We start from the raw sequence: 13,445 nt of genomic DNA, 5'->3' as shown, positions 1-13,445 counted from the left end.
TGGACTTTGCTAGGCTGTCATGGGGGCCAAGGCAGAGTCGCCCCCATAGAGAAACGCTCTATTTCCCATAGTACCACCAGAAGCCACAGTGGCCCCTCTAGTGGCTTGGGTCACCAGCTGGCCCTGAATGTCCTGTGCCCAAGCGGGAGCCATGGATTTTCCATTACAACACAGAAAATGAAGAGGCAAATGGAGTCCCTTCTCTGTGTGTATGCCTGAGCTCCACCAGGTCCCAAGGGAGAGAAAAAGCTAAAGAGATGACTATAAGTCAACTGCTTACAGTCTCCCCAAAACATTCTCGGGGTGGTCCACAGCTGAAGATGCCAGCAGACATATACCACTTCTGACAACTGTTCAGAAGTACCGAGCACTCCACTGGGCACCTCCTTATTGCACTGCCCAGGCTGTCCTGTCCAAACACAGCCATTCTGCTGACAAACTCTGCTCTGGATATGCAGAGATTCAGACGTGACTGGAAGATGCCCTCTTGCCAAGCACACCATGGCCAAAACCACCACTAACATGTTCTTGCATCTTCCTCCAGCAATGAGAGTAAGGAAGGCTTGTAACCGGAGCTCCAGCCCTGGGCTCCCAATGCAGAGGCCTGGGCGATGACACTGAGCTGGCCAGCACCAGCTACTGGGCCGGGAGGAGAGCAGAGGACGTCTGTGCACTGAAGGTATCCCCATCTTTCCTGCATCTGGAAACTGGGGACCTGATCTTCCTGATGGTGAAGAACCCTGGGGAAGCTTCTATGGAGAACTCTACCCACATCTGTATCCACAGGGCTACTTCAGTGCCACCATCACAGCTTCCCATGGTTCCCTCCTCAAACCTTCTACATTTCACTGCCAGCTCATTTAGGGGCAGATTTCTACATTTCTCCCTTTACTGCAAAAACTAAGCTATCGCTCATTTCCCTGAATGCCAGGGAAAGGGCCAGAAAATGCCAAGGATAGATAACTTCCTGCATTGCTCTGCAAATACCCAAATTCTCCAGTTACCATCCTCTTTAAGCCTGACTCTTAAATAAATGTGTACAAACATCCCCTTAGACTGTCAAGAGATATTGGATTTCATCAACGACCCCATGTGGCAGATGGAGAGTAAGGAAGTGACATGTGGTACTGGGGAGGAGCGCCTGCTCAGTGCTCCACACCCTAAAGCGGACCTTAGCCAGGTTTCTGCCCCTGGGGGCACTACTGGATGTCATCCAACAGCCTGTCTCTTCCATCATCCTCCACCACTGAAGGGCCATGACTAGCCCAGACCTACATTATAATTCTGCTTGGAGATCACTGAAAGAGGCCCTGATGACCAGGGTCGCTGAAAGGGGCTCAGGTGACTGGGGTCTATGAAAGGAGCCCCTGACTGCGGTCTATGACTAGAGCCCCAGAAGGAGACACTTGCTGGGGGCAGCATGAGAAAACACCCACATCTCCTCCTGGCTCAGCCCTTGAATCTACGAATTAGAGTTTGCTCTCGCACTTATGTCATATGCTCTGAAATCACTCTTGATCCAAACTTGCATTTTGGTTTCTTCTCCTCTGTTCCTGCTCTACCAACTTACCTCCATCGTCACCACCACAGTGATGTGGTTAATGAGTCTGAAAACTGTGTATGCAGCTTCAGGATCAAAATAGAAACTCTTTCTAATTCCCCTTAAAAGCTCCATGAGGACATGGCTGGCTCATGCAGGCACACAATAAATATTTGACAAATGAACACACGCATGAACTCTTAACTGCTTGCTTTTCTTAAGAGTTCTAGAATAGAATAATTCTGCTTATTTTTAAATACACCAGAAGTAATCTTCAACTCAACAATTCTTTTAAAATGCTTTTTAATGGAGTCCAACTATATCACGAGTTGGTATTTGATAAAGGACATACCATCTGATTAGGCAGAGGATATATGCGTCCCAAGACCATCAGACCATTTGTTTTTTCCTAGAGACTGTGGTGCCTTAAACAATTAGGGAGGTGGTAGGAAATTGTTTTTGGAAAGCAATAGTATCATCAGACCAGAATTCAACTTTGGCTTCACCAAGAGCTGTATGATCTGGACCAAGTATCTTTCTCTCATTGGATTTGCACACAAAAAGTTTGTTAGCTCTCTCTCACTACCCAAGTTCCAAGTTCACAGTAAATTCATATTCAGTTTTGAAATTTGAGTTCTTTTTCAAAAATCCATAAAAAAAAATACAGAATTTCATGAGTTTATTCAATCCACCTGAAGATCAAGAGAAATGTCGATGAAACAAGCCAGAACAGCAGTCTCCAACCTTTTGGCATCAGGGACCGATGTCACTGAAGACAATTTTTCTATGAACTGGGGTAGGGGAAATGGTTTGGGGATGATTGAAGAGAATTACATTTTTTGTGCAGTTTATTTCTATTATTATTACATCAGCTCCACGTCAGATCATCAGGCATTAGATCCCAGAGTTTGGGGACTCCTGGCCTAGAAGGACTAGCACGTTGTCATCTAAGGCAGAGCATTCAAGATGCAGCTGGGAAACTGACCAGTGCAGGCACGTGTGTTCTGTGTGTCTGTGTGTCTGTGTGTCTGCACTCCGGAGCAGGGCATCTCAAACTTCAATGTGTACCAGCATCCTGTGGGGATCTTACTGAATGCAGGTTCTGGTTCAGCGTCTAGAACAGGGCCTGTGATTCTGCGCAACTAACAAACTCCTAGGGGATGCTGACACTGTTTGTCCAAGGACTACATGTAAGGAGGGAGAGGAGACACTCATGACAGTAAAAATGTCTAAGAAAGTCAAAGAATCCAGGTCCTTAATGGTGGTGCTGTGGGCTTTTCAAAATTTTTTTTGTTTTTCATTTCCTTGGAGCTCTCCTTTCTTTTATTCCATCAGCCTTTCAAGTAAAAACAAAAGACTTCTTAATCTGCACAACTGCTCCAGATTCACTTCCTTCAGGTGATCACACACTCTGACTGCTAAGCCACATTGATCCCGTCTTGTTCCAGGGCTTGATCCGGTCTCGGAACTAAGCCAGCAAGTCGACCTCCGTTTGTCAGAGAAATGGCAGGGACGGCTGCCAGTGGCCAGGGTTTTCCTGCCTCTCCTCCATCATCCGAAGCTAGCAAAGGCAGCTCCCTGCCTTTTGGAAGCCTGAACCTTTGTAAAACTCAGCATGCTAATCTCACCACTCATCCTGTCTCCGATTCCACAGTAAGGAGCATGAGCCCTCAACATCTGGCTGGTGCTGCAAGCTCAAGGGAGAGCCTCCAAAGACCCACTACTTTTTTTCCTAACTACACAAAATGTTTCGAAAGGGCCAGGCTACCCACTGCATGTCCACAAGACCCACCACCTATCCTGCCTGTGGCCCAGTGAGGTATCAGTATGGTCCAGGGACATTTGGATAAAGGATGCTTAGAGTCAAATATTATTTTTCTGAGAGCTGGAGGTTGCACTGAATTGGGAAAATAATGGTAAGAAGAGCAGAGGGGGAACCTCAGGGAAAAGGGCATCTAGCCCGTGGACCCGCTGCCTATAAACCCAGCCAGCTGGCACTTCAGGAAGGAACTCCAGAACAGCCCCTGGTTGCCCATGATCCCACAATCCCACTCCAGTTAGGATGGCTATGCGGAGCCCTGACTTGGACTTGTGTGTTACCTATTTCTCCCGGAACGTGTTTGCCGTGGAAGCTAAAGCAGGCGGTGACGTTGAGGCAGTTCACAGGCTGCTGGCCGTCATGACACTGAGGCGCCGTGATGTTGATGGAGGCGGGGAGGAAGATGGAGACATCCACTGTGATGACGGGTCTCGCCCTACAGGTCAGGAGGAACCAAACGATAACTAAGCCAACAGGACAAATCCTAGGGCTTCAGCCCAGCATCTGAGTAAAGTATGAAACAGCCTGAGTGAGAGAAAATGGCCAGGGTGCTCTGTGAATCCTATTCTCTGGTGTCTCAGCTTATTTCCCAATAAAGAACAGTTATCTTCCCAATAATAAAGGCCAGCTAGTTGTTAATAAAACACATCTGGTTGAAGCCATAAATGAACCACCAGATGTTGGGAGATTATTTTAAAATTTCACCAATTAACTTTTGATTTCCATTTTATTAGGAAGATAGGAACAGATTTAAGAGGTATCCCTACAGGGGGATGCCATGACTCAAGAAACAGATGCACAAGCAGGAATTCCCCAACGCATTTACTGCCATTACTGCCATGAACTGCAAAGTCCCATCCAGAAACCTTCCCTCTTCGTTTACTCCCATCAATTAATTAAGCACTTTTTCCAAAAGACCTTGATGAATGGGGTCCCAGCTGGTAACAGCAAAGCATTTCAGAGCTGAAGAAATCACCCTTCCTAATAACTGAACCAAGTGAAACCCAATAAACATGCACACTCCTATCACCGACAAGGACCACCCTCCAGTGCTTGATGGATGGACGACATCAATTGCTGGCCTTCCGGGGACTCCCCAGGGGCCCCCTATTAGAAGCAGGGAGTGAATCACACCATTCTGCTCTGGTTGCAAACATCTGCTGAGGGAAGATTCACCTAAACTGTGGCTTAACCTTCTCCCCTCCAGGCCTCACAAAGAGACCCTTTTACCCCCAAGGAGCCCCAGCCTTCACGCCGCTGGGGTGATATAACAAGATTAAGGGGCTTTAGCAGCTTGAGAACAATGACCTCACTTGTGTTCAATGATCCAGCAAAGAGCACCCACGGGGACAAGACAGATGGGAGCCAGGACCAACACCAACTTGGAGAAAAGAAAGCATTAAGGAAAACCTCGAAGAAGAAAGCAAGCAAGGAACTTCGTGGCCCAGATGGAGTTAGGGGATTTCACTACTGCCAGCACTGCCTTGAGATGCGGCTTAAGAGAACAATTGTGACAAGTAGAAAGGAATTACGGGCAGACCCAGCTGCAAGTCTAACGAAGTCAGACAACGGCAGTCCCTGGAAATCCAATATCTGGTTTCCAACTTCTTTCTGGGTTCATCCTTAGAAGATGCTCAAGTGTTCCTTAGCACCCCAGCACTTGGATTTCTTCCTTCTCTGTGTCCACACCTCACCTCACCTACTAACTAAGGCCACTGTCCATGTCCAAATTCATCCCATCAGCCTACAGGCCCTCCAAGGGCTGGGATCCTGCTGAATTCATCCTGATATTGCCTAGTGAGTAGGTGTTCAAAAATCTTGTTAAATGAACTCATTTACAAAACAGAGTCACAGACATAGAAAACAAACTTATGGTTACCAGGGGATAAGAGGGTAAAAAGACAAATTGGGAGATTGAAATTGACACAAACATACTACTATATAAGAAAACAGATAACTACTAAGGACTTAACTACATTGCACAGGGAAATTTTACTCAGTACTCTGTAATGAGTTATATGGGAAAAAAATTTTAAAAAGAGTAGATAAATGTATATGTATCACTGATTCACTTTGCTGTATACCTGAAACTAACATAACATTGTGAATCAACTATATTCCAATAAAAATTTAAAACAACAACCACTCTTGTTAAATGAAATCTCTCTAGTCCAAGGAATCGAAAACTACAGGAAGGGCCAAAGTTTCATCAAACAGACAGGGGCACCAGCAGAGCCAGAGTCCACTCTGTGAGACTTCACCTGCCTAGCACATGTCCTGCCAGGCCACTGTGCAGAAGTGGCCCAGCCCTCCCACTATCCCAGGGCCCCTCATTGGGGGAAATGCCTGCTTCCTCCTCCCGGGATAGAGCCTGGCAGAGGAAGGTGAGGTGAGCAGGAAGCAGAAGTGAGCAGTACAGACAAAAGGACTTCGATGAGGGTTGTTAAAAGAAAAAAAAAAAAAAACCAGAATCCTTTGAAATGACAGGCTGAGACCTTCACAAGCACCTCTCCCTCCAACATCCGTCAGATCAGTTCCCCCAAACCTTTTTGTTTCAACTCCAAGTATTGTTTCAGGACCAGGAAAAGCCCAGAAATCTTTCATAAGCCTCTCTGATCACTTCCTCAGACCTTCTATGGCATAACACCAGGAGCCTGTCACCCTAACACCGGACCTGCCCTCTTGAGCTAATCCCAGAGAACAAACTTCCTGAGGCCAGAGTTGGGCCAGCCCACACCCTGGTGGGGGCGGGAGACTGGGTTTCATGGGCTGAGATGAAAGCAGAGGGGCACCCAAGGGCAACGCTGCAAATGCATGGAGACTTTAAAAGAAGCTGGTGGCTGCAATGCTTTTTTTTTAATTGAAGTATAGTTGATTTACGTTAGGTTGGTTTCAGGGATAAAGTGATTCAGTTAAATATATATACTTATGTGTCTATTCTTTTTCAGCTTCTTTTCCCTTATAGATTATTATAAGATATTGAGTAGAGTTCCCAGTGCTACACAGTAGGTCTTCATTGTTTTCTATTTCATATCTACCAGTGTGTATATGTTAACCCCAAACTCCTAATTTATCCCTTCCCCCACCTTTCCCCGTTGGTAATTATAAGTTTGTTTTCTATTTCTGTTTTGTAAATAAGTTCATTTGTATCATTTTACAGCTTCCACGTATAAGTGATATCATATAAGATTTGTCTTTTTCTATCTGGGTATGATCTGAGTCTGATCACTGAGTATGATCATCTCTGCTGCTACTGCTAAGTCGCTTCAGTCGTGTCTGACTCTGTGCGACCCCAAAGACGGCAGTCCACCAGTCTCCTCCGTCCCTGGCATTCTCCAGGCAAGAACACTGGAGTGGGTTGCCATTTCCTTCTCCAATGCATGAAAATGAAAAGTGAAAGTGAAGTCGCTCAGTCGTGTCCAACCCTCAGCGACCCTATGGACTGCAGTCTTCCAGGCTCCTCTGTCAGTGGGATTTTCCAGGCAAGAGTACTGGAGTGGGGTGCCATTGCCTTCTCCGATGATCATCTCTAGGTCCATCCTTATTGTGGTAAATGGCATTACTTCACTCATTCCTATAGTTGAGTAATATGCCATAATGTGTGTATACACACTCCACATCATTAATCCATAGAATACTTCTTTCTGATGGTTCTCAGTTTAAATTCTGATATCTAATTTGATCATGGTATTTCACTTCCAGGTAGATAATAAACCCAATCAGGACACCCTGGGACATGATGTTACTCCAGTGACCCTGGCCTTTTGTAGAGTCAGTGCTGCCTGCATGGCAGAGACAGGAGGAGCGATAAAGAGCCTACACCCTTGGTGAAGGTGTTAGACCACTAACCATACCCTATGTAATCCATTACTCCAGGGAGCTAATTCACGTCTTAAAGTGAAAGTCACTCAGTCGTGTCCGGCTCTTTGCCACCTCGTAGACTATACAGTCCGTGGAATTCTCCAGGCCAGAATACTGGAGTGGGTAGCCTTTCCTTCTCCAGAGGATCTTCCCAACCCAGGGATCGAACTCAGGACTCTTGCATTGCAGGCAGATTCATTACCAGCTGAACCACAAGGGAGGCCCAATTCACATCGACCTAGTTGAAAACCAACCTCAGAAAGGTTTCTCTTAACTGCAGCCCAAAGCGTTCCTAACCTACACGGCTCTTGACTCTCCCCCTTAGAGCAGAACAGGCATGCTGTGTATGGTGTGTGTGTGTGTGTGGTGTGTATGTGATGTGTGTGGTGTGTTTAAGTGTAGGGTGTGTGTGTATGTGTATGTATGGTGTGTGTGTGTGTGTGTGTGGTACATGCACATACAGGCATGGTTTCCTGGCTCTCCTCCATTTTCTGGTCTCTCTAAGACCCTAAGGTGACTCCAAGTCTATCCCTACTTTCCTGTCAGCAAAGTCATGCCTGGGGTGCCCCCTTAGCTTCATCAGCCAGAGTTTCCAGACTTTCGGCTCACTGCTGCTCAGCCACATGCAGCACCTTATCAAAGGGTGCCAACCTGCCCGGTCCCCTGGACTCCCTGGGCGATCCTTCCTGCCTGCTCCTCCCTCTCTGAGGGGCCCTACTTCGTCTCTGGAAGCTTCCCTGCTCACCCTGAGCCCCTCACACTCCTGGAAAAGACCTGAGGTGGTCACCCTCATCCACATCGCAAACTGAATCCTACACTGAGCCCAGTCCCCACCCACAGTCCAGACACCAGGCACTCCCTTCCTCACCTCCTTAGTCCCTCCTCCTCCCCTCCTCCCTTCCACCTCTTCAACCTCTCCAGGCCCCGAGAAAGGAAGGGGGTCAGGGTGAGGTTCAGACAGATGAGGGTGAAGCTGAGGGTCACTTTGGTCCCGCCCTCCAAACACCCACTCTGAACCACCGCCATTCCCACTTCCCCCTCTGCAGTCAAGCTTCTGGAAAGAAGGTAAGGTACTGTTTTCCTGCTTCTCCTCCTCTCACCCACCCATGGCCATCTGGTTTCGGCCGCTGACTTCTGCAGACTTGCCACAGCAAGGGCGCCACTGCCCTCTTACCGCCAGCTGCAACCCCACTCGGACCTCACCCTCCCCTGACTCTGCTGAGCGTGGCACGCACACCCTCTGACAGGCAACCCTGCTCTGTTGTCCTCACGGCATTTAACACAACCTAGAATCGCCTCCTTTTTTAAACTGATAAAACCTCCAGGTCATTTGGTTTCCTCACCCCTAACATGAGGCTCCTAATCACCATATCTCTGTCATGCAGTTGTTAAGACTAAAGGTTAAAATGCAGGGGAATCCCTGGTGGTCCAGTTGTTAGTACTTCACACTCTCACTGCCAAGGACACGGGTTCGATCCCTAGTTGAAGAACTAAAATCCCAGAAGCTGAGAAAGTGTGGCCAAAAATGAAATTTTTAAAAAAAGAGTTCAAATATATTCTTCCAAAAACAGACGAACAATTGCAGTCTATTCAGTCAATGGAACACCACTCAGTACCAGGAAAAAACACTGCACAGCACACAATACAGCTGAGTCTCAAAAACATCACACTGAATGCAAAAAGCCAAAAACCAAAGGGTGCGTATGCTCTAGCTCCATTTATATGAAATTCTAGAACTGATCCAGGGGGACAGAAATCAGAAGAGCAGTCGTCTGTCAGGAGAGGGGTGTGACTAGAGCGAGGCAAGAGGACACTTCTTGGAGTGACAGAAATGCTCTTCATCTGGATGGGGGTAGAGTCACACGGGTGTGCACACTGGGCAAGACTCATCAAGCACCTGCCTAAATTGTATGCAGATTATACCGCAACACGCAAAGCAACAAGAGCGAGGAGTTACTACACAGCAGGGCTTAGACAGTGCCTGGCACAGGTAGGCGCTTATCAAACAACAGCTGTCTTATTATTAACTGTGTTGGTTGCTCTCCACAGTACAGCCAGGGCTTCCCTAGTGGCTCAGTGGCAGAGAGTCTGCCTGCCAGTGCAGGAGGCACAGGTTCGATCCAAAAAGATCAAACCAGTCAATCTTAAAGGAAACCAACCCTGAATACTCATTGGAAGGACTGATGCTGAAGCTGAAGCTCCAATACTTTCGGTCACCTGATGCAAACAGTCAACTCACTGGAAAAGACCCAGATGCTGGAAAGATTGAGGGCAAGAGGAGAAGGTGGCAACAGAGGATGAGATGGTTGGATGGCATCACTGATTCAATGGACATGAACTCTGTCCGGGAGATAGCGAAGGACAGGGAAGCCTGGCATGCTGCAGTCTATGGGATCGTGAAGAGTTAGACACGACTTGGCCATTGAACAACAATGAAGTACACCCAAACCTGACGCCCAGCTGCATCTCAGCAGGTCAATGCACAGGGGCAGATGAATGAGGGAATGGGTTACCGTGAGCTCGGGACCCCCAGGCACCCCTGCCATGGTTGTCTCGGCCATCACGGACCTCCTCGTCCGCACCGGTGATCCTGGCTCTGGTCCTAAAGTCTGCTCTCTCCAAATACTCCCAGCTGTTCTCCTCTGTGGACTCTACATCTGTGCCTGTTAGAGTTCATCCACCTCATCCGATTCTACCCTCCATGCCAGGCTAGGGTCTGGGGTCTCCCATCCATGGGTAACTGCCTTGCTTTACATTTACACCTACGTGTGAGGAAATCCCTGGAGAGCGTTGTCCCTCACAAAAGAGGAAGACGACAAGCCCCTCTGGGTTGGAGCTCACAGCTGCAAGCTTATAAAATACAAGGATGATGAAAAAGCAGAACCCATAAGATATGCCTTAAGCCAGAAGCTCCTGGTTTGGGGAAGGCCTGGTTTCCACTAACAGTAGCCGGGGAATGTGTTTTATTCAAGGGGAATCCTGAGAAGCCAGAGCACACTGTGCGTGAGAGTGAGCAGAAGGACTTTGTGAGGCCACCAGCTGGAGCTTTGGTCTCTCAAGTCCAACCACAACCATCTGTAGCCATGAAAGCTGTTCCACCTGAGAAAACACCAATACAGAGAATGGGGTGATAAAGGCGAAATCCAACCCTATGGAAAGTAAAGGATCCATCCCCCTGGAGGAGGAAATGGCAATCCACTCCAGTATTCTTGCCTGGAGAATCCCATGGACAGAAGAGCCTGGCCTGCTCCAAGGGTCACAAAGAATAAGACATGACTGAGCAGAAGCATAAAATTGAACACTTAAACCAGGCACTGTTCTAGCTCACTGAGCTCTCATAAAAACTTAGGATATTCAGTGAGGTGAGCACTACTGCCTTTTTAACAGGTGACCATCCTGAAACAGAGGTTACCAGCCTTGCTCAGGAAACTCATCTCGTAAGGGCAGAGTTAGGGCTGAACCCAGGCCTCCTGGCCCCAGAGTTTCCACTCTCAACCTCAAGACTATTCTGCCTCTTCAACAATGTAATATTTGGGGGAGGGGGGAACGCCATATTAAATTTATTCATTTCTTTCCAACCTGATTGGCCATCTTAAATTAACTCTCAGGAATTAAAGAAGGAAAGAATGAAAAAGAAAAAACTTGAAAGCTAAAGGCCCTTAAGGCTAGGTATCTGATAAGAAAATATAATCCAGTCTCTGTTTAGACCATTCTTAGAGTAGTTATCATCTTTTCTAAATCTTTAGAATATGTATTATCTATACTGCTCACATAGCACCTATTACATACTGTATTATATTGATGATGTTTTGTGATGTATTTATGGCTTGGTCTAACTAATCCCCTTGATTCAGAATGCCTTAAATATTATGTTTCCCCACAACTTTCTGCCCATTGCAGTGCTCAATAAAGAAGTAGTGGATTTTAAAAGTAGCAGAATCTCTGGAGTAACAGAGTCACTTCTGGCTCAGGAACTTTACACTCAATCTTGAAAATGTAAATTATCCATGGATTTTCTGAAAGATAGTTCTGGCTACTGCCAATTTGACAAAGCCTGCAAATAGGCTTTGTGGGTAAGCGTGCGCAAGGCAAGTAACTTGAACAACTTGATGTTTTTCATCACCTAGAGTTAACTGGTTCCCTTAGAAGTTCCTAAGCCCCTATCTGAGGTGGTCCCTCCTTCCAGAGGAGGCTGTGTAGCCCTGAGGTAGAGACTCAAGAGAAAGGCCCTGCTGAATGAGAGGAATCCAGGGTGTGGAACTCCATGGCCTCTGGGATCCCTTCCAGCTCTAAGATCCTACTAGCCTATTTTAGAAAGTTCTGCAATCAGGTTGTTAACAAAACCTAAGAGTTGGCTCCCACTCCAAAGTGTAATTCTGCCTCCTCTGACTCATACAGACAGAAATACTTGGAGAGGGTTCGTGGGTGGGACGGCAGCCTACTGGCCTTTGCAGGAGGGATCCAGACGGCATGGGCTTCACAGTGAACTCAAGTCCCTCACCCTCTGCTGTCAGCAAAGAGTGAGGGGGCAGGAGGCTCCCAGTCCCTGGGGAGCTGGGGACCAGGAGGTGGGGAAGTGGAGATGAAGGCTGTAGGTAGGGATGAACAGATGGGACAGGGCAGTGTCATGGCACCCCCGGGAAATGACAGCTTGTGTACAGCACATCCACGGAAAGGGCTGTTCACGGAAAAAGGCAGAAACCTCTGCCTAGAAGCTCCAAGTCTGCTATCCTTACACGTGTAAGCCACTCAAGGCCCACCAGCTGGAAACCCTGGGATACAGGATACCAAGAATAGGGAAACAAAGGGAGCATTCACAATTACCGAGCACCTCCACATGCAAGGAACAGGGCAGAGTGATTGCTGACGGATGATAAATAAATCCCCTGCACCGCCCCCCACCCCACGCAATTCCATCCCTCGCCCACAGAGAACCGAGAGGAAAGAGGGAAGCATCTCACCTTAGGAGAACCACACTGTCCGACATGAAGGCTCCAACAGTCATATCTGAAAACAACAAGTTTACAGATTTAGAATCTTCCTGAAGCCCATCTCACCCACCCGCTGTCGAGGTGCTCCAACGTGATGGAGGCCAGTCTCGAGGTCAGGGGCTTGCAATGGCTTTGCAGGAGCTAGAGCCACACTGTCGTGTATGGCGGCCCATCGCCAGGTGTGGCGGCTGAGACCCCAAAGGGTTCTGGTCTGCACTGAGACGTACATGTAAAACAGAAACTGATTTCAAAGACTTGGCACTAAAAAATATTAACTATTTCACTCATAAAAAATGTTTGTATCGATTATATGCTGACATGATAATATGTTGATGCTGCTAAGCTGCTAAGTCACTTCAGTTGTGTCCGACTTTGTGCGACCCCATAGATGGCAGCCCACCAGGCCCCGCCGTCCCTGGGATTCTCCAGGCAAGAACACTGGAGTGGGTTGCCACTGCCTTCTTCAATGCAGGAAATTGAAAAGTGAAAGTGAAGTCGCTCAGTCCTGTCCGACCCTCAGCAACCCAGTGGACTGCAGCCTTCCAGGCTCCTCCATCCATGGGATTTTCCAGGCAAGAGTACTGGAGTGGGGTGCCAATATGTTGATACATGGGGCTAAATAAAACATTATTAAAATTAACTTCATCTGTTTCTTTTTATATCATTTTTTATGTGGCTACTAGAATGATTTAAATTACATAAGTGGCTCACATTATTTCTTTTGGACATTAGGGATTCAGAGGGGGGACACTTCGAATCAAATGACTCCTGGAAGAAGCTCTAGGTTCTGCAGAACATGAGAACTGTCTCCATTCCACCCCTCACTCTACGTGACTACAGAGACTCTCTGTGTCCTTGTCTGCACAATGGAGATAATGATCCCAAATGTCTTCTTCCAAAGCTGACAGCATTTCACAATATTTAAATCAGAGCACATTTATTACATACTTGCTCAATATAATAGTTATTAAACCCATTAAATCAGACATGAAAATAAGAAAACTCATGAAAATACTTGGCCAACTATAAATCAAGACAAGTGTTAGTTGGTAATGTTTATTCCTAAATAATTTTAATTTAGGAACTGTTCATTTATGCAACAGTTCTCTGCCTTTTCTCCCCTCAAGTATAATAAAACCCTTCAGCCCTGCTCCCCATGACCACTTACAAAACCAAGCATCTTAACCCAAAAGCGTCTGAATCCCTCCATCTACAAATGCCCTCAATTAGGAAA

At 47.0% G+C, this 13,445-nt stretch overlaps 1 protein-coding gene across 2 annotated transcripts in view; it reads right to left on the bottom strand.

Annotated features, from left to right (window-relative positions):
- ITGA9 (integrin subunit alpha 9) overlaps positions 1–13,445 on the bottom strand; it is a 364,186-nt gene that overhangs the window by 276,155 nt on the left and 74,586 nt on the right. For both annotated transcript variants that reach the window (XM_019984744.2, XM_070777085.1), the window contains 2 exons: positions 12,182–12,227; positions 3,641–3,795 (listed from right to left, as the gene is read on the bottom strand). In XM_019984744.2, coding sequence (XP_019840303.2) covers positions 3,641–3,795; positions 12,182–12,227 — 201 coding nt within the window. The remainder of the gene's footprint in view (positions 1–3,640; positions 3,796–12,181; positions 12,228–13,445) is intronic.

Source organism: Bos indicus, chromosome 22, assembly GCF_029378745.1.
Source record: "Bos indicus isolate NIAB-ARS_2022 breed Sahiwal x Tharparkar chromosome 22, NIAB-ARS_B.indTharparkar_mat_pri_1.0, whole genome shotgun sequence".
NCBI lineage: Eukaryota > Metazoa > Chordata > Mammalia > Artiodactyla > Bovidae > Bos > Bos indicus.
This window is presented reverse-complemented; position numbering and strand designations above follow the sequence as displayed.